This window comes from Ovis aries, chromosome 20, assembly GCF_016772045.2.
Source record: "Ovis aries strain OAR_USU_Benz2616 breed Rambouillet chromosome 20, ARS-UI_Ramb_v3.0, whole genome shotgun sequence".
In the NCBI taxonomy this organism is placed as follows: Eukaryota; Metazoa; Chordata; class Mammalia; order Artiodactyla; family Bovidae; genus Ovis; species Ovis aries.
Genome location: NC_056073.1, coordinates 3,680,763 through 3,703,011, shown reverse-complemented (window position 1 = coordinate 3,703,011; position 22,249 = coordinate 3,680,763). Strand labels below are relative to the sequence as shown.

The 22,249-nt window shown below is 47.6% G+C and overlaps 1 protein-coding gene across 33 annotated transcripts in view; it reads right to left on the bottom strand.

Annotated features, from left to right (window-relative positions):
• The window catches only part of DST (dystonin), a 524,163-nt gene that overhangs the window by 226,513 nt on the left and 275,401 nt on the right, over positions 1-22,249 (bottom strand). For 32 of the 33 annotated variants that reach the window (XM_060403014.1, XM_060403015.1, XM_060403016.1 and 29 more), the window contains one exon: positions 3,186-3,352. In XM_060403014.1, coding sequence (XP_060258997.1) covers positions 3,186-3,352 — 167 coding nt within the window. Of the gene's footprint in view, positions 1-3,185; positions 3,353-20,747; positions 21,579-22,249 lie in introns of those variants that run through there. The other variant, XM_060403004.1, reaches the window with a different exon arrangement.

Genomic DNA, 22,249 nt, shown 5'->3' with positions numbered 1-22,249 from the left:
TGTGTGACTTGAAGCAAGTATGTATTCTGGTCTCGGTTTCCGTGTGTAACCAGGGAGGACAACATTCTTACAGATGTTGTCAGGACTGAGTGAATGAACATAAGTAAGCTGCTCAGCATAGTGCCTTGCCCTTAGTAGGTGCTATGTCAGTGTTAATTCAGCTCCAGCAGTTCTCACCAGGAAACTGTTTGCCACCCCAAAGTTGGCCATCATTAAACCCACCTATGCACTGGAGTTACTAGGTAAGAAGGCTGTGACATAGAAACTGACAAGGCTTCGTCTGAACCCTGACCTCACTAATCATCAATGCTCTAAGTACACAATCTTGGTCCTCCACTTGTAGAGTCTACATATCAGAGCTTACTGTCCGCTAAGTCACTGATGAAACTCAAAGTCATACCACATACCATAGCTCTGTGTGTCTGAGTGATGATCTCTGGATAGCGGAAATGTGATTTTTTTTTCACTTGTCTGTATTTTCTAGTGTTTTACCATGCACATGCACCATTTAAGGCTCAAGACATCATTTTCACTGATACATACTCCTTACTTATTATATCAGTCTTGCCTAATCCAGGCGTCTCTGCAGTAAAAGGTGTGTTAATTGATAGAAGTGTTGTTTGTTGTCAGAAAGAATGTGTAGCTTGTGGTAACTGACACAGTTTAGCTGAGAGATCTTGGGTAAGTCCTTCTCTGGGCCACATTTCTTCATACGTAAAATATGTGGGCACAACGAAGTCTATCAGGATTCCTGCTGGTGGGATCTTCGTTTCCTGACCTGGGACTGAACCTGAGCTTCTGCATCGGCAGTACGGAGTCCTAACCACTGGACCAGCAGGAGAGTCTCAGGATTCCCCTGGTTCTAATATTCTGTGACCATCTTACACTGTTCAGATGGGACGCAGAAACAACAGGGAATATGCTAAACCCTTACTTGTTCCAGCTTTGCTATCCTAGAGAATCTGTTGGGAACCAGGATGGTATAATAATAATCTTCTCATTAATGTACAAACTTATTTGCATAGGTTGTAATGTTTTCTTTCCTGATCACTTTATCTGTATTTATGTATTTATTCTGGCTGTGCTGGGTCTTTGTGCTGCGTGTGAGCTTTTATCCAGGTGTGCGACGCAGCCTGCTCATTTCAGTAGCTTCTCCTGTTGCGGAGGCACGGGCTCCGGGCGCACGGCCTTCGGCAGCTGCGGAGCACGGGCTCCTGGGCGCACGGCCTTCGGCAGCTACGGAGCACAGGGGTGCATGGCCTTCAGCAGCTGCGGAGCACAGGCTCCAGGGCACAAGGCCTTCGGCAGCTGCGGAGCACAGGCTCCTGGGCGCACGGCCTTCGGCAGCTGCGGAGCACGGGGGTGCATGGCCTTCGGCAGCTGCAGACCACAGGCTCCAGGCTCATGGCCTTCGGCAGCTGCGGACCACGGGCTCCGGGCACTCGGCCTTCAGCAGCTGCGGACCACGGGCTCCTGGGCGCACGGCCTTTGGCAGCTGCGCAGCACAGGGGTGCATGGCCTTCGGCAGCTGCGGACCACAGGCTCCTGGGTGCATGGCCTTCAGCAGCTGCGGACTATGGGCTCCGGGCTCATGGCCTTCGGCAGCTGCGGACCACGGGCTCCAGGCTCATGGCCTTCGGCAGCTGCGGACCACGGGCTCCAGGCACCCGGCCTTGGCAGCTGCAGCACGTGGGCTTGGTGGTTGTGGCCCCCGGGCTCCGGAGCGTGGGCTCAATAGCCGTAGCCCACGGGTTCAGTTGCTCCCAGTTTGAACCCATGCCTCCTGCATTGGCAGATGGACTCTTTACCACAGAGCCACCAGGGAAGGAAGCCCTGGTTTATTTTCTTAATTAACTATAAAATGATGCTATATACGGCGAAGAATGAAAAAGCTGAACTATAAAAATGTTTTCTCAAAGACCTGTCAATTGTTGAGGCACATATGTGGGACAGAACCTCTTGAAACGACCTGTCTACATACAGAGGAGACATTTCAGGTTGACTGGCCAACAGATCATTTCCACTGCTGAACCTTTGACATTGCATCCATCTAGTAAAATCATTAAAGAAAATCTAGATGTATTCTGTGAAGCCTGGTAATCCCAAAGCAGTGACATGTCAACACTGCTGAGAGAAATCAGTGACGCTTTTGAAGGAAAATGAGGGGAGAAGTATGGCTCTCTTTCATTTCCAAAGCCAGTGAAGAACAGGGCAAACCTGAGATCATTAAAGCCAGACACGCCTGACTCCGAGGAGCAAGCCAAGAGAGCAAGCTTGTCCTCAAGCTGGGTTTGCTAACCTCTGCGAGACGAGCAATGCCAATTCAAAGACTGAGAAGTGGGAGGATCAGGAGAATGAGATTGTTCGATATGGATGGAACACGTCCAGTATGGCATATTTTCTGTATTTATTTACTAGGGGTCACTAAAAACTTACCAAGATTTAATTCATCAACTAGAGGTTTTTGCTGAGAGGATTTGAAGCTTACTTCAAGTGTACAAGCTTTCTCAAAACAGCTCAAAGATAATGATAAGCTTATGCTTTTCCTGGAAATAAACAAGCTTGCTCCTCTCTGCCACCAGCTCCAAACAGTAATTAGGATACCTTTGCAGAATCAAGGGGCTTCCCTGATAGTTCAGTTGGTAAAGAATCCATCTGCAATGCAGAAAACCCCAGTTCGATTCCTGGGTTGGGAAGATCCACTGGAAAAGGGATTGGCTGCCCACTCCAGTATTCTTGGGTTTTAAGACACTTTGGGCAGAATCAAGTGTTTCTAAAGGTTGATAAGGGTGTTATAAAGGTAAGCTCCATGATGCTGTTTTGGTTCAACTTCTCGCACTTTGCTATAAACTGCTGAAGAAGCTTTAGATGGAAAACAGGTGGGTCTCAGTTACAAATAAAGATTCTGTGGATGGTAAAACTTGAGAAGCTTTTGAGGTCAGATCTCGGGAATACCATGTGGCAATGCTAACCTTTTAAGAAAGCAAATGATCCTTTATGTTTCAGAAAGTCAACAATTTTGCAGAGAAAACAAACTGAAATCTTGCTTTATTTTCTGATCACAAAACCGACTGTGAAGCTTTCTGACAACTAATAAATACCAAGGTAGTTGCTGTTAAAAAAAAAATTGGAAATGAAAGAAACACTTAGATTTATCAAAGGGTGGGAAAACTCAAATTTCATACCTGTATTTATGAATGATGGCATTAAATAATTTCCCATCTCTCCAGCAGGTGGTGAAATTTTCACACCGAATCCCGGCATAACCCTCCGTGGCCTGCTGCGTCCACAGTAACAGTCTCTCTTTCGCTGACATGTCTTCTGACTCACCAGTAACATGGATATCAGATATCTAAACGGAACAGAGAATGGAAAACCATTAGGAAGGAAGGAAGCTAACACAGATTAAGAGCCTACTATGTGCCAAGCACTTTTTACTTAATCCTTCTCTCACTTGTAAGATGACAATGTTTCCCCCATCTCCATCGAGGGAACCTGAGTTTCAAAGAGATTAACAGATAGAAAAGGAGGATTTAACCCAAGCATCTCATTTTTTTTCATACCAAAATGTCCCAGCGCTGAAAAGTCTCCATTCCTTTTTACCAATCAGATCTGTTCAAACAACTTAAGCACATGTTTTTCCAAGTTCAAATGGGTCACAGTAGAACCTACAAATTAATCTACGTTACCCATCTTCAGAGAAGAATCTGATCCAGCAGGTATTCTGTGTAAAGAAAAGGAGAACAGCCCCTTTTCCAGCTAACCACACTGCTTAATTATTTGGCCAGAAGTCTTTCTGACTTTCTCATGAAGCTTCGTTCAGTTTACCCAATGGGAAATTTTCATCAAATAATTTTTCCCTATACTTTGTTTGCCTTATTTTTTTTTCATCTCTTCCACTGAATGATAATAAAATAGTCACCAGTTCACATGATCTCCATTTGCTCATGGCCCTTTGATAAGGGTTCTATTTAACCTGCTGATAATGACGTTAAGGCACCAAGTGACTCTGGCAGGGGTCAGACAGTGACTCCCCAGCCGGGATTAAAACCAGCAGACAGCTGTTCCCTCAGTCAGTGGTGATGCCAAGCCAGGGGGTCAGGACAGGTGGCCGACCAGGGTCAGATGGAAAGGAGGGCGGTGGGGCGGGGGTGTCATCCTACACGGGAAGGAAAACCCCTCAAGTCCTGACCCGGCCTCAAGAGCTGGTCACCGGTCCCCTCACTCAGGGACGTCCTCCAAGCCGGGGGGGTCAGGACAGGCGGCCAACCAGGGTCAGATGGAAAGGAAGGCAGTGGGGCAAGGGGGTCATCCTACATGGGAAGGAAAACCCCTCAAGTCCGACCCGGCCTCGAGAGCTGGCCACCAGTCCCCTCACTCAGGGACATCCTTTCAGGCCTGTGAGCCAGCATCCTCTTCTATAAAACGGGAGAGAGCAGGCAGGAGCAGGGACCATTTAAGACTCCCTTCAGTCTGAAGTCTGAGAGGCTAAGACACTGTAAAAACGACAGAGGCAGAGGTTCACACAGGCAGGCAGGCAACTGACAGCAGAAAGCGTAACAACCCGCACTAGAGAAGCCCTTTAGCCTAGAAGGATGAACGGATAACGGCGTGGTGCACGGATTCACTGGAATATTACTCCGTCACACAAAGGAATGGAGCAACGCCACTCGCAACACCATGGACGGACCTGGAGATGATCACACTGGCACGTGTGCGTGGAACCTAAAATACGACAGAGACGAACAGAAACAGACTCCCGGACACAGAGAGCAAGCGTGTGGCTGCCAGGGGGAGGGGAGTGGGAGAGGGGCGTGGGAGAGGGGCATGGGCGAGCGGGACTGGCAGATGCAAGCTGTTACACGCAGGGTGGAGACCAACAAGCTCCTGCTGCACGGCACAGGGAACCAGAACCAGGATCCTGCGATCAATCAGAATGGAAAAGAATATGAAGACGACTGTAGACAAACGTGTAACTAAGCTGCCCCACTGTAAAGCAGACGTGAACACAACACTGCGTACACTTCCATAAAGTTTTTAAAAAGTTTTGCATGTAGATGCAAAACTAGCTGTTTCTGCAAGACCTGAGGACACAGGGTGGTATTTATAGCAGTATAAAAAAAGGGCAATAGCTGGGTAGAGGCAGGGACTGATTTCTGCAGGATCAAGAATGTTCCAGTCCAGTCCAGTGCCAAAGGTAACTGCCTATTAACAAGGAGGGTCAACACATTTCAACCACAGGGTAATTTTAACAGGCTACACTGCTGCCCAGCACATCCAGGGAAAGATATTAAGGAAGAAGAGTTAACAGGCCTGAAAATGGCTAAACACCAACCAGGAGAAAATAATATATTCTATTAAATGAGTTCCTGAAAGTTCCCCAAACTTGCTGTAGCATGTTACACTCCCATACACTCTATCAGACCACCGCACATGCAGACACTAGTTTAAAAGCTATAGTTTTAAGGGGCATATTCAAATATGTTCCGAACCAAATTTTAACATATCAAAGACCACTAATAAGCCTTTCACCTACTCCTTCCAATTTCCAATTTCCAATAATTTCCAATTATTCCCACTGGGAAGTTAAAGCATTTTTAGATATACTGTTACCATTCACCATTGCCTACCTAGGTATATCTAACTTTTATATGTACCTAGGTATATCTAACTATGATAGGGTGCAAAAAAATTAAAAAGAAAAATAAACCAAATGCTAAACACTGTAAATCTGAACTTGCCACTCACGACTCCTAATGTAAAATCGGCAGCACCACCTGACTCCTCCCATCAAGGGCAGGCCAGGTAGGATTCTAAGAAGGAACCAGGCCTCTTCCTCCAAATTCTGGAGGCACACAGGGATCACAGAAGGTTTCAGCTCCTGCTGTCTGGGTTCAAGTCCCAAGTGCAACTGCTAACAGGAATAAGACCCAGAGCTACTTAACGTGGGCAGACCTAGAGATGACAAAACTAAGTGAAGACAGAGAAAGACAAACGTCATATGGTATCACTGATATGTGGACTCTTAAAAAGTGATACAGACGAATTTATTTAGAGAACAGAAAAAGACTCACAGACTTAAAAAACAGACGTATGGTCACCCAAGGGGCAACGTGGGGGGAGCAATAAATTAGCTTAGGATTAACATATACATGCTACTGTACATAAAAGAGTTAAATAACAAGGACCTACAGAGGTCTCTATACAATATCTTGTAGTAATCTGCACTGGAAAAGAATACTAAAAAGGATATATACATATATGTATAAATGAATCACTTTGCTATATGTTAGAAATCGAGGCAGCACTGTAAATTAACTCTACTTCAATTAAAAGAAATGACCTACAGCTATTCACGTCATCTCCCTAAAACCCATCTTCCTCATTTTTAAAACATAAATGATGATATAATAACATCTTTCTAAAGTTTAGACAAGATGATCTACATTAAGTGCTCAGCACAGGGCCTGCAGGTAGAAAACTCTACAAATGTCAGCTTCTCCCACCACTTGATGAGCAGTACTTGTTGCTTCAGGCCTCTCACCAGCGACCTGCCAGCCAGCATCCAACACAAGCAAGATGTTTCAGACCAAAGCTCCTTCTGGATGCTGGAAGCCTGCGTGACTCTCATCCGAGTCACTGCCGGCTGCCACTGGAGGGCACGTGCTTCCTCCCAAGGAGCCTCTCGGACCTTCCTTCACCTCTGCTTCATCTCCCCGGACCCAGTCTGCCTCCACTCCCAACTTTCCAGAAGCATCTACTCTGCAGGAAACAAAATCTGCTCACCTCCACCCCCCTGCTTCGGCCTTTCCATTGAACCCCAGCCCCTGCCGCCACGCCCCGCAGCACATTAAGTCCTGGACACCAGCAGGCACACGAGCAGGGCACGCTTCCCACCTTCCCCAGTGGTGGAAAGCAGCAGCTCTCAGATCATTATCTGCGGCACAAAGGCCTCGCCTTTGCACATCTGGTCACTCTGTGCCACCATCTACTTCCTGTCCTCAAGACGACCCATGCTCCCAGCATCTAGCGTCGGCTAGGGGGCCCCGCCTGCATCCAGGGACCCATCCTCACAGGCCTCAGCCTTCTCGCCATGCCGACCAGTCACATACCCTCAGCTGGATCTTGTTCGCTTGAGCCTGCAACTCTGGGGCTTCCGACAGCAATGCCCATTTTTCCAGCACTTTCGCTCCCCAGCTCCAGCTGGACCGACCAGAGGCCCAGCAACACTGTGTGATCCTGCGCCGGCCCAACTCTGCCCCGTCTCTGAGCCTTCCGCTGGCTTCGCCGCCTCCTCCCTCCGTCTCCACCATGTGACCCCTCACTTCACCCGCGGTCCTCAACTTCCTCACCCTGCAGCCACCCTGACGGCCTGAGCATCTGCTTTGCAGGAAACAAAATTTTGCTTTCCTGCAGAGTAGATCTAGGCGGTCTGTCTCCTCTGTGGGGATGTCCGCGTCCCACGTGGACCACCGCCTCCTCGAACCCCAGCTCTAATCTCAGCCGGGGGCTCCAGGAAACGCGCCTTTTCTCCTCAGCGTCCTCGATGGTCTTCCTACCCCTCCGAGAACTTCTGTCAGCTCTTCACCATGTGGTGAAGCGCCTGCCCCGCCTGCTCCCCCACCGTGTCTGGCATCACCGTTCGTCATCTTCACAGAGAAAAGAGAGACACGTAAGGGCCCTGGCCTGTCACCCTGGGTCTCTCTGAGGGGCTCCCTTCTGAGTGGTTGCTCTCAGTATGTACAACGCCCAAGTCTCTTCCATCCTAAAATGAGTAAAAACGAATAACCTTCATAAACCTGGTTTCCTCTGTACTCAGCATCACCCGGAGAAGGCGATGGCACCCCACTCCAGTACTCTTGCCTAGAAAATCCCATGGATGGAGGAGCCTGGTAGGCCACAGTCCATGAGGTCGCCAGTCAGATACACCTGAGCGTCTTCACTTGCACTTTTCACTTTCATGCACTGGAGAAGGAAATGGCAACCCACTCCAGTGTTCTTGCCTGGAGAGTCCCAGGGACTGGGGAGCCTGGTGGGCTGCCGTCCATGGGGTCGCACAGAGTCGGACATGACTGAAGCGACTTAGCAGCAGCACCACCTCTCTCTCTTGTTGGTAAAGCACCTGGAGAAACCACTCTGCGCTTTGTAACCTTTATCTTTACTCCTCAGCCTGTTGAGTCTCGGCTTCTGTCCCAGTCATTCATTCCATGGAAAGTAAGAAGGGGTGAGCAGACAGAAGGAGGGGGTCTGCGCTCCTGACTCTGCTCACAGGAGCGGGAGAGGAGACGGTCTGTGCGTTGGGCGGGGAGCGCGGTCCCGCCGAGGGTCAGCGCTGCCAAAGCTGCCCGAGCCCTGCAGAGACAGCAGCGGACCGGGGGGCGCGGGCTGCCTCGGGACTGTGGGGAGCAGAAGCAACTGCCTTTAGTCAAGACCACCAACTCCAGGCTCCCGTGTCAGCATCATCCCCTCCTAAGACACAGCCACGACAGACCTAGAACCACCTCGGGCTCAGGAGAGCCTCCCGCCTCTGGAACCGACCCCAGTGTCCGGTGAGTGAGTCTCCTAAACAGGCTCCACGCACCGCACCCGCCCCTCACCCCACGGACACATGTCAGTCTTGGCCGGTCTGCCCAGGCCCAGACCATTCTCCTTCTGTTCCAGGGTCAAACCACACGCCATCAGACGCCCTCTCTCCACAGGGGCTCTGCTCAGGCCGCTTCTCCCCTGGAGCATCCCCGCCTCCCATACCCCGCTCAACACAGACTCAAGGGCTCAGTTACCTTCATGAGGAAGGGGCGGGAGACCTGTGGGAAGGGAGAGAGGGGACCAGGAGGGGGAATGGAGGGACGGGAGGAGGGAGGGGTAATGGAGGGAGGGGGAGGGGAGGAGGGGAGGAGGGGGAGAGGGGGAGGGGAGGCAGGGGGAATGGAGGGAGGGGGAGGGGAGGAGGGAAGGGGAATGGAGGAGGGAGGGGGAATGAAGGGAGGAGAGGGGAGGAGGAGGGGGAATGGAGGGAGGAGGGGGAATGGAGGGAGGGGAGGAGGGAGGGGAGGAACGTAGGGAAGAGGGGGAAGCATCAGGAGAAGTGTCATGTTTGCACTGGGGATGAATGGTTTTAGCCTACTGTGTAACCCTTGTCACCTTAGGAAATAAAAGATTTCCAACTAAGGTCACTTCGTAATAACTGCCACACCCCCAGCCACTGTCTAGGAGTGCCCGGCAGCGAACCCAGGCCTGGAGATTACTCAGCGAGAGCCCAACGCTACCCAAGTGTCATCTCGTTTCTGTAAAACAGTGTCATAAACTTAACCCAGGATATAGTCTTGAAATGTCTTTTCAGTGCAAGAAAAGAAGCCGAAACCCCTTCGGAGAGCTCACTCCGACTTCCCTCCTGGCAGACGGGGGGCAGGTGTGGAGGGCCAAGCCTCCCGCGCTAGTCAGCTGAGGCTGCCAGCCTCAGTCCTCTGAGCAAAGTCAAACGCCACGAGAAAACTGGGCAGCAGCCACACCCGCTTTCTACCACTATGCCGTCATAGTTCTGGCATGTGGAAAGGGAGGGCACACCAAGGGCCAGTTTCCAAAGCTGACTCACACACTCCCCAGGCGACTAGTCACAGTTTTATCATATTTAATTCTATCCAAGGCAAATGCAATTTTTAAATTTTTAAAAAAGAATTTATGAAAAGGTTAAACAATCAGACATGTAACAGCGGAAAGGCAACATCTCTGAGGCTGAGAGGACTAAGAAATGTAACTCAGAGAAGCAATGACTATAGGAAAGGATTCAGGAATCCAGGGAACTCTAACTGGAAGATCACGGAGCCTGCTGTCAGCCCCTGGTTTCACTGGTGAACAAGCTGAGGACACTGGAGGCTCCAGGATGTGTCCGGGGTCTCAGCAGGCCAGCTGGGAGGGCCCGAGGCATGGACCTGAGGCTCCTAAATTCCAGCTCAGGACCTGCAAGAGGAGAGTGAACTCTCTCCTTCACATTTTGAACAGACACCTATCCTGCCAACTCGGACTGACCTTTCCTCCGGGTCAGGAAGCCCGGTGGGTGCTCACTCTCAGTGCTGGGGAGATGTCTCCACTCGACTGTGGTAAGGGTTAACAGTCAAGGTGGAGAAGGAAATGGCAATCCACTCCAGTGTTCTTGCCTGGAGAACCCCATGGACAGAGGAGCCTGGCGGCCTACAGCCCATGGGGTCACAAAGAGTCGGACACAACTGAGCGACTAACACTAGACTATACTCACACTGGTCACGTGGCCATCACTAAGAAACCTACAGAGAGCAAATGCTGGAGAGGCTGTGGAGAGAAGGGAGCCCTCCTACAGCACTGGTGAGAACGTAAGTTGCTGCAGCCACTATAAAAAACAGTATGGAGGTTTCTCAAACCACTAAAAATAGAATTACGGTGTGATCCAGCAATCTCACTCCTAGGCGCATATCCAGGCAAAACTGTAACTCGAAAAGATACACATACCCCTCTGTTCACAGCAGCACTGTCCACAATAGCCAAGGCATGGAGAAAACCTGAATGCCCATCAACAGATGAACGGATAAAGACGATGTGGCACATATACACAACGGAATGTTATTCAGCCACAAGAAAGAACAAACGTTCTTTGTTGCTGCCATCTGCAGCAACATGGGAGCCTGGTGGGCTGCCGTCTATCAGGTCGCACAGAGTCAGACATGACCGAAGCGACTTAGCAGCAGCAGCAACATGGAGGCAGCTAGAGATTATCACACTAAGTGAAACACCTCAGAAAGACAAATGCCACGTGGCAATACTTATATGTGGACTCTGAAATATGACACAAATGGACACATCTATGGAACGTAACAGACCCACAGAGAGAACCTTGTGGTTTTGAAGGTGGGGGCGGGGAATAGCAGATGTAAGCTATCATACATGGGAGGGATAAACAAGGTCCTCCCGCACAGCTCTATACAGGGACTATATTCAGTATCCCGTGATAGACTATAACCCAAAAGTGCATGAAAAAGAAAGTGTGCACACACACACACACACACAGACATGTGTACATAGAACTGAATCACTCTGCTATACAGCAGAAATTAACACAACCGTGTGAATCAGCTAGACTGCAATTCAAAAAAATTTAATTAGAGAAAATATTTAAGTCTTCTGACTCAAGAGCTAAGTCCCCTTTCCTCTGCTACACCAAATCAACAGTGACACTCCACAGCATTTCGCAAAGAGTTTTATCCACTGAGAAACCAGCTCATTTTACAGAAGCAAAAACTGACACAGTGGGTGTGGGAAAGGTTGTTGTCAAAGGTTCCTCCCTGCAGAACCCAAATCCCTACTGGTTCAGAGAGCTGGACACGAGCGCCATCCAAAGAATTTCAATTCCTTCATATATTTGTGCTAAAGTCTACAAGAGAGTTCACACTCTAACTGAGAGAGTTCAGCTGTCACCAAGGAGGAGAGCAGGAGGCTGGGAAAGGTGACCTCAGGATGCTTCCACCTCTGGTAACACAATGACTCCAAGGCGGAAAGCTGATCCTCGGGAGGAACGGCACTGCAGAGCCGCGGACGGCGGTGACCTGTACTCCATCCCCAGCCCCACGGCTTCCTGGGTCTTGGTTTCCTCTCATCAGGATGTACACACACACACACACACACACACACACACACACACACACACACACCATGGCTTCCTGGGCCTTGGTTTCCTCTCATCAGGATGAACACACACACACACACACACACACACACACACCATGGCTTCCTGGGCCTTGGTTTCCTCTCATCAAGATGAACACACACACACACACACACACACACACCATGGCTTCCTGGGCCTTGGTTTCCTCTCATCAGGATGTACACACACACACACACACACACACACACACACCATGGCTTCCTGGGCCTTGGTTTCCTCTCATCAGGATGTACACACACACACACACACACACACACACACACACACACCATGGCTTCCTGGGCCTTGGTTTCCTCTCATCAAGATGTATACACACACACACACACACACACACACACCCCATGGCTTCCTGGGTCTTGGTTTCCTCTCATCAAGATGTACACACACACACACACACACACACCATGGCTTCCTGGGCCTTGGTTTCCTCTCATCAAGATGTACACACACACACACACCCACACACACACCCCCACACACCCCCACACCATGGCTTCCTGGGTCTTGGTTTCCTCTCATCAAGATGTACACACACACACACACACACACACACACACACACACGTACGTTTCAGAACGGTGCCTGCCCACGTGAGCGGAAGTGACTGCACCAGACTGAGGGTTATTCCTGACAATTTTTTACTCACACTGCTGGACACTCTAGTTAGGCAAAAGCAAATTCCATACCGAATGCGCCAGAAGACACAAATATTTCCAAGCCAGGCTGTTTGCTTTCAAAGACAATCTCTTCAACGATGTTTCAACTGTTTTGGCAGAAACCAATGTAATCAACACATTTTGAGTGCCTGCTTCCAAGTTTCAAAATGCGTGAAAAGGCTTCACTAAATATTCTTAACTGCAAAGAGGGCACATGTATTTTGAAAATTGTTTCTCATTAAAAAACTGCCTCCCGAAAAGGAAGAGGTAAATAGAGGATTGAAGCAAAATAAAAGCTGATAAAATTCAAGTGCTGATGCTCTACATTAAGGGTCACCTTGAACAAATGCTCATTTATTTCTTATTCAAATACAGGAGAAATTAACGTAGATTTAACTATTTCTCTTGTACAGCAAAGAATCTGAAACTTTGACATGTCCTTCATTTAACAGAAAAGACAGTAGCATTTTAACGCTGATACACAGCCACATTCTGTGCAATTATTTTAGAACTAAATTTTCACAAACTGGTTATGAAATCCAAATGAAGACTAGAAAAAAAATACCCATAAATGCATTTTCATTTAAAAAGATGAAATGTTTCAGAAAGAAATGAGTTAAGTCAACTGTAAATGAAATGGCACTGATGAACCTATCTGCAGGACAGGAACAGAGACACAGACACAGAGAAGGGAGTTGCAGGGGGGAGGAGAGGGGGGCACGGACTGAGAGAGCAACACCGACACATACACACTACCACGTGTAGAACAGATGGCTGGCGGGAAGCTGCCACGCAACACGGGGAGTTCAGCCTGGTACTCTGACACCCTGCAGGGGTGAGGTGGGAAGGGGGAGGGAGGCTCAAGACGGAGGGAATATACGTGTGTGTGTGTGTGTGTGTGTGTGTGTGTGTGTGTAATTATGGCTGATTCTCACTGCTGTACGGCAGAAACCAACACAATACTGTAAAGCAATTATCCTCCAATTAAAAAATAAATTAACTTTTAAAAATCTATAGAGCAAAGCTACTACAGAAAAGGAGAAATATGTAGAATTATCCTAGTCTTTGATTCTACGTACAATTTTGTAGCTTAAGATTCATAGAAGACTTGGTTAAAGAAAAAACTTCTGAATAAATATTACATTTCAGTGAGGCAGATAGCATGAAGCACAAGCTGGAATCAAGATTGCCAGGAGAAACAATAACCTCAGCTATGCAGATGACAACACCCTTATGGCAGAAAGAGAAGAGGAACTAAAGCGCCTCTTGATGAAAGTGAAAGAGGAGAGTGAAGAAGCTGGCTTAAAACTTAATTCAGAAAACTAGATCATGGCATCCGGTCCCATCACTTCATGGCAAATAGATGGGGAAACAGTGGAAACAGTGTCAGACTTTATTTTCTTGGGCTCGAAAAACCACTGTAAATGGTGACTACAGCCATGAAATTAAAAGACGCTTGCTCCTTGGAAGACAAATTATGATCAACCTAAACAGTACATTAAAAAGCAGAGACATTACTCTAATGACAAAGGTCCGTCTAGTCAAAGCTATGGTTTTTCCATGGGCTTCCTTGGTGCCTCAGACGGTAAAGCATCTGCCTACAATGCGGGAGACCCAGGTTTGATCCCTGGGTCAGGAAGATCCCCTGGAGAAGGAAATGGCAACCCACTCCAGTGCTCTTACCTGGAAAATCCCATGGACAGAGGAGCCTGGTAGGCTACAGTCCTTGGGGTTGCAAAGAGTCAGACACAACTGAACCACTTCACTTCATGGTTTTTCCAGTGGTCATGTATGGATGTGACAGCTGGACTATAAAGAAAGCTGAGTGCCGAAGAATTGATGCTTTTGAACTGTGGTGCTGGAGAAGACTCTCTCTTGAGAGTCCCTTGGACTGCAAGGAGATCCAGCGAGTCCACCGTAAAAGATCAGTCCTGAATATTCACTGGAAGGACTGATACTGACACTGAAACTCCAACACTTCGGCCACCTGATGGGAAAAACTGACTCACTGGAAAAGAGCCTGATGCTGGGAAAGACTGAAGGCAGGAGGAGAAGGGGACGGCAGAGGATGAGATGGCTGGACGGCATCACCGACTCAACGGACATGAGTTTGACCAAGCTCCGGGAGTTGGTGATGGACATGGAGGCCTGGCGTGCTGCAGTCCATGGGGTCGCAAAGAGTCGGACACGACTGAGCAACTGAACTGAAATAAGGTTGACTATTCATGTATCATTCTAACATTTTGAGATGTTTCTGAATTACGTTGGTCTGATAGAATGGGAAGTCAATTAATAAAATATCCAGCCCCTCTTTACTCAGAGGCTGATAACGTCACTTGTACACTATGCACACTCCTCCCCATCCTTCCCTCCTTGGCTTTTCCCTGCACACCACTGCCCTATTCACTGCAATTCCCCAAAGGATGAAAAGAAAAGGAAGGTGAAAAGAGGTCAGTCTGAACTAGTTTACATGGCTGTATGGCAGGGTGGGATGTCAAAATGACAAAATTCTCCCTTGATCCACAGTTTTGCTGTTATTCCAATGATCCCAGTCTAGCACATCCGAAAATATTAAAGGAAACTTTCAGAAATAAACAATTCTTAAGTCTTAAATGGCACCACGTTCTGAGTAGTGAGACAAAATCGTGCCCTGTCCAAGTCCATCCCACCCCTAAGAGGAATCACCCTGCTAGTCACTTCATAAATGGTTCTTGGTTATCAGACTGACTATTGTGGTTTGACCACCTGATGTGAAGAACTGACTCACTGGAAAAGACCCTGATGCTGGGAGGGATTGAAGGCAGGAGGAGAAGGGGACGACAGAGGATGAGATGGCTGGATGGTATCACCGACTCGATGGACATGAGTGTGAGTGAACTCCAGGAGTTGGTGATGGACAGGGAAGCCTGGTGTGCTGAGGTTCATGGGATTGCAAAGAGTCAGACACGATTGAGTGACTGAACTGAACTGATTGTGGTTTCTCAGTGCGTGTATTCAAGGAGCGCTTATCTTCACAATGGCCCTGAGGTGCAAAAGCGATGCCAGTAACTCAGCTACTCTCCTCCTGTGCCTAATTTACAAACTAACCTTCAGTGTAAGTATTTAAGTACAGCAAAAGTACAGTGTATACAGAGAGGGTTGAGCACTCTCCAGTTTCAGGCGTCCACTGGGAGCCTTGGAATGTGTCCCCTCAACATACAGAGAGTACCATGAAATCCATGGTCCGGATCCCCAAAACCGCTGGGGCATCTAAGCTTACAGCCACACCCCCAACATCTGTAATGAAGAAACGATGGGATGTGTTGGTGTTGGTTCCACATATAACAGGCCCAGAATAAATGGTAGAGAAATCAAAGCAGACGGGGCTGGAGGGAGGGGTGAAAACACAGCACAAGGGTGTGCAGAATCTGCGGATTCGCAGGAATTGAAAGAGATGCACGCGGGGGAAGGTGGGGAAATGGCAGCGGCTCTGAGCTCGGCTGGAGACAGTCCCCGGCGAGACCCAAGCCCTCCCTCACCCCGGCAGAGAGGCCTGAGCAAGTCATCACGTTTCCCGAGGCGCCACGTCCTCATCCGTAACTGGAGCGAAAGAACCATCTCATGATGCTTGAACAGCCCCGTGGGGTGCCGAGCATGCAGCAGGGCTCCACAAACACCATGCCTATTAATAGTCGTGTCATCAATCAGCCCCACATCCTCCCTTTCTGGAAAGGGGAGCCGAGACCTGGAGAAATGCAGGAGGCATCCAAGGCACCCGGCTCTCTGGCAGCAAGGCCTGGTGGGAACTCACACCTCCTGCCTCCGGGCCCGTGATCCACACCGCTTGTCAGAAAACACATGATGAGGGGAAAACGAGGGTGATGCTGGTTTTCAGAATTTAATGTGGTTTTCATGAAATGCATGAGAGGGTGCCTGAAACATATGCAGTGTTCTCACATTCCACCAGAAGATACTGTCATTCCGTTAAATCCAGGGTAAGGCTTCATCTGGGGATGACTCCACCACCCCAAGGACCACTTGAGAACATGAAATGAGTGCCCTGGCCACAGTCTTGACTGTCGGAATCACCAGCTCGCAGTGATCCAGTGTATTAGGATCACTGGAGTTGACACCCAGCCACCTATATACATACTTTTTTTTTTTTTTTAATTTATGTGGCTGCACTGGCTTGCAGCTGCAGCATGCAGGATCGTGCAGCTGGAACATGCAAACTCTTGCTTGCGGCATGTAGGATCAGTTCTCTGACCGGGGATGGAACTTGGGTCCCCTGCACTGGGAGCAGAGTCTTAGCCACTGGGTCATCAGGGAAGTCCTACAGCTTATTGCTTAAGAGCTCCTTAGGTAGCATTTATATGTGGTCAGTTAGAAAAACAACAACCCATAAAGACAGAAAATAACCACCTTTGTGGAGATCAGCATCACAAGATTATGAAGAAATGGGACTTGTGAAACTCAAGGAGGAAGAAAGCTTTGTGGGAACAGCTCAAGGGCAACAGCAAGCTCCTCGTCACAAGTCCAGGGAGCATGTGCGTCAGACAAAGAAGGGGCCCCTGAGCTCATCACACCCTGCGCCTAAACGTGCTGCGCCCTGGCCACTCTGTGGGTAACACTCACCCTCCCCAATGAATATCAGCGCTTAGAAACATCAACCTCTGCCCCAAGCTCACAGCATCTCCTTTACAGCTCTTGACAGTTCATGTGGGATGCTAAGCCATCATTTAACTCAGCTACTCCCATCTACTGCGCTGCCTTAAGGATCTTATTTAACCCAAGTTTCCATTTCTTAGTTCCAGAAAAGAGGAACTGTGTGTTTCACCTATTTAATACAGTTCCATTTAATACAGTTCTATTTAATACAGTTCCATTTAATACAGTTCTTAAGAATGATCAAAAGACAATAAATCTGAAAGCGTTTTCCGCTTCCAAAGCAATATGCGACTCTGCGATACTTCTGTTTTCACTTATACCTCCTTACCCTAGAAAGCTATAACATACTATGACATTTACATCCAGTACGTGCCCAAGGAGAGTCAGCTGAAGCCCCTTCTCAGAGCCCCAGAGCCTGGAAGACCACCCAAGGTCAGCTGATGGGGCAAGGATTAAAGGGGAGGTCAGCTGGTCACCTAGAGCAAGAATGACAAATATCACAGGAACCAGGAAGATCAAGGCAGAGGCCTAAAGTAAGTCTAAGCTGAAGAAAACTTCAAAGAATTGTACACTATTCCATTTGGAGATTAACTCAAACATCACTGAGCCCAATCCTTACACATAACTGAGTGTAAAAGTGACTCAAATACAGAAGAAATGAAAAAGATTTTGAAGGGACTATGTCTTGCAAACAAATGCTGGCTAACAGGACACTGAAGGGGCTGAGAGCTCTCATGTCCATCCAATTCTGAAATGGAAAATGGAGAATCCAATACAAAATAAAGAGCCATGCACAGTTCTAACCAAAGATAATTAAGCAGAGTCCACCTCCAAGGTTCTGGGAAGAACACAGTGACAAAGAGCAGCAAGCTGTTGGTCTGATTCAGTCTGCCACAGAACCGTCTTTATCTGGACCACAGCAAAGTGAGACGTCAAAATCCTCAGATAAAATAAGGACTGAAGTGAAGTGAAGTGAAGTCGCTCAGTCGTGTCCGACTCTGCGACCCCATGGACCCCATGCGACCCCATGGAGTAGCCCACCAGGCTCCTCAGTCCATGGGATTCTCCAGGCAAGAGTACTGGAGTGGGCTGCCATTTCCTTCTCCAGGGGATCTTCCTGACCCAGGAATCGAACCCAGGTCTCCCTCATTGCAGGCAGAGGCTTTAACCTCTGAGCCACCAGGGAAGCCCAAAATAAGGACTAGCCTGCATTAAAAAGTCCACAAATACACGCTGGAGACAGTGTGGAGAAAAGGGAGCCCTCCTGCACTGTGGGGGGTACATAAATTGGTGTAGACACCATGGAGAACATGGAATGGAGGTTCCTTTAAATGGAGGTTCATTTAGAGAAGGAAATCCCATGGATGGAGGAGCTTGATGGGCTACAGTCCATGGGTCGCAAAGAGTTGGACACAACTGAGCGACTTCACTTTCACTTTAAAAACTAAATACAGAGCTACCATATGATCCAGGGATCCCAAGCCTGGGGATATATCCAGAGAAAACCATAATGCGGAAAGATACAGGCACCCCAGTGTTCACTGCAACACTGTTCACAACGGCCGAGACATGGGGACAGCCTAAGCACCCACCAACAGGCAGATGGGCAAAGAGGATGTGGCGAATACACACACATGCATATATGTTAGAGTACTCACATAAAAAGAGCAAAATAATGCCACTGTAGCAACATGTGTGGACCTAGAGATTACTGTACTAAGAGCAGTAAGTCAGACAAACCCATGACTGCACTTCTATGTGGAAGCTAAAAAAATCATACAAATGAATTTGTTTATAAAACAGAACCAGACTCAGATACTTCGACAACAAATTTATGGTTACCAAAGGGGAAAGGGGGGGGAGAATAAATTATGAACTGGGATTAACATACACACACTAGTATACATATAACAGATAATTAACACGGACCTGCTGTATAGCACAGAGAACTCTAGTCAATATTCTGTGAGAAAGTGGAAGTGTTAGTCACTCAGCTGTGCATGACTCTTTGCAACCCCAGGGACTGTAGCCCGCCAGGGTCCTCTGTCCATGGGATTTCCCAGGCAAGAATACTGGAGTGGGTAGCCATTCCCTTCTCCAGGGGATCAATATTCTGTAATAACCTTAGGGAAAGAATCTGGAAAAAAAAATGGTTATAGGTGTACGTATAACTGAACCACTTTGCTGTACATCTGAAATGAACACAACACTGTCAATCAACTACACTCCAGTATAAAATAAAAACTGTTTAAAAAGTGAAAAAATAAGACTATTCATTCCATTTGGCATTCCCATAGATGTGAGCCTTTGTTAAGTACCTCCATACCACAACTATTTAACAAATCTGGTTGACAGGTTTATGACCTATTTTCACATGTATTTCCCATTGAAGTTTCAAAAATCATTAGCTACACAAAGTATAAAGAAGGGCTAAAGTCCTTGGCATGAAGATAACTCAAGGGGGGGGGAAAGGCTTATGTACCACTTAAGAAACAGATGTTAAGTTTCCACTCATCAAAACATGTAAGGCTTCCTTGAAGCCAAATTGTGCAAATAAAAAAGCAAAACAAAAACCAGACGGAAAACATATGTGAGCAAAGCCAAGCGGTTACGTTCATAAACACATAGCAACCAAGCAGCTTGCTTTCACACTGACCTCCACGTCAGACCTACACGGATAATGGACTAGACCGGATGCTTTCTTTTTCAATGTAACCAGTGTAAAATGTGAACAGAAAGCGTGACATAACGCTGACAAGGATGGGGGTGGACGCAACAGGAACCAGCTTCAGGAGGGCCAACGAAAGCCAATGACGACCACGTACACTGGCCCGAATGAAGCTGCATCTGGTCCCTGGGCAAAGAATCTCTGCCCAGCAACACGATGACTTTGCCACAAATGTTTCACATCACATTTAGCTCTTATTTCTGGATTTTTTTCTTAAAAGGCAAAGTCATCAACTTAAAGAAAAACTCATCAACTGTCAACTACTAACATGTATAGGACATTGCTTGGGTGATGGGCTTCTCGGGCAAGTATATCAATATTTTACATTTTAAAGACAAGTAAAAATCCCAGAGAAGTAACTCTGTCTAATGCTAAATATCTGTGTTAGGAATAAAGATCGCAACTTCCTGGCAGTCTGAGTCATAAGCAAATTCCTATGACCTGCTGTCCAAGTGAGTTCTGATTTTAGACTTGGCTGGAGAGGAACTCATGTATCAGAGAGAACAGATTTAGTCAGTTTTATCTGTGCCTGCTGCCCCCAAAACACAAACACACATGGAATTGAAAGCAGTTATGTGAGTGTCCCTATGTATGGACACAGAGAACTGGAATTTGTGTTTTGTATCAGCAGTCAAACTTACAGATCAGCAAGTCCAGACTGACTGATCACTGCAGTGTCTCCTCCTTACATCCGTCTTGTCAAAATTGTCTTTTTTATTTAACTATTGTTTGCCAAGGCTATTCCATTGGAAAAAACAGGAAACATTAACTGCAGAAATTCAAAAGACGTGCCAAGTCTTCCAATAACAACAAAAATGTAAAGGCTTTAAAATAAAATCATGATTAAAGAATGTATCACAAAAAATAATATCACAGTCCAACCTAGTGAAATGCATCAAGAGCTTTCACAAAGATGACCATAAAGAGAGCATCTACAAAGGTCAAGCTGCAGAACCCCCAGCAGCTACGTGCACCTGGAGTCCTTACTTACACGGCGAACTCAGGACCCGGCTATACTTACCTCCTCTGTGTCCTTGGAAGGGAAGGACATACTATCACAGAGGGAAGGACATCTCTTTTTTCCAAACTGGAAATGGTGTGCTTCCTGAAGGCAAGATCTTTCCGTGTTTTGCTTTTCTTGAATACTGCTGTCATTTTTGGATGGATCTTCAGAAACCCCACCATTTTCAAGTGATCTCTCTGTACCACAGAGAATGGAACTTAAGCTGGCTGCCTTTTGCGAAGAAAAGCCACCCGTTTTTCTCTGGAATGTTCTTTTTCTTGTGTGGACATCATCAAAGTGGTCCTTCCTCTTTGCATGGTAGGGGGTGCTGTCTTTTTCTGAAACCCTTTCCTCTGGTTTGCTGACTCTGACTTGGGTTTCCTGATGTTGAGAAGGGCCCCCCGGGTGACGCTGACCACTCGCCGTCTGGGGCTGGACCCCTGCCTGCAGAGTGAGGCCAGGGCTGGCCCCCACCTCCTGCGCCAGCCCCCGGGCCTGGGGGGCTGCCTGTCCCCCGGAAAGCGGGCGGGCGCTTCTCTTCCCCTCATCATCAAGCCGAGGCCCTCCTGACTCTAAGTCATCTGCTGCTTTCTTAGTCAGGTCCCGTCTAAAGTATTTTCTTCTTCCAGCAGAGTACTTTTCAGGTCTCAGAGGAGCTTTGGCAGGATCCAGATACTGTTCTTCTTTCTCGGCTCGCACACATCCACAGACATTCCCCATTTGATTTGCAGAAACTCACAGCTGCACAGAGTCCCTCATTTCAAAAGCCGGCGCTTCCTCAGATCTCCACGCAGCCTAACTCCTCAGACTTTGTGACCATCCTTTTCAGCGTGAGGCCATCTTGCTCATGAGAAAGGCACCCGCAAGAAACGCCGTGGCATCCTGCCCGGCCAGCCCTGGGTCTCATTAGACGCCGTGGCTTATTTCTGGCCAGCAATCCTCTTAGACAAACATCACTGCTCACTGTCAAATGACATGCTGATGAGCTTTCAAGGCAAACCCTTAGCCTTGTTGCACAAAAACATTCTGACCCTCGCTTTCCTTTCGGTTTTCTGAAATGTAGTTATACTACCCAAGTCTGCTCTAACCTTTGGAACGACTGGCGATGCGAAAAATCTGAGCGCAAACAGAAAGCAAATACCAGTCAGGAGACGTTTAGCAAAGTGCCTTTCAAACTTAGTTCCAAAGTGCCTTTCAGATTTAGTTTCAGAGACTCCTGACTGTACAACTTTTTTACTTAAGAAACACAAACAAATGTTGGCACTTGCCCCAAAAACTAGGCTCAGAAACCTCTATAAACTCTATTAAGACTAATTTAAAAACAGCAACCACACACACGCAAAAAACCAAAAGAACAAAAACAGAGTGATCCACAGCTGAAGGAGAGAGAATACATGCTAAATTCCTACAACATTCTAGTCAAATCATTTCTAAAATCAATCCCTTTAAATAGCTTGTCATATTTTTCATATGACAAATTTCCAAACCATTTCTCTTTCTATGATCATTAGCATTTTCAT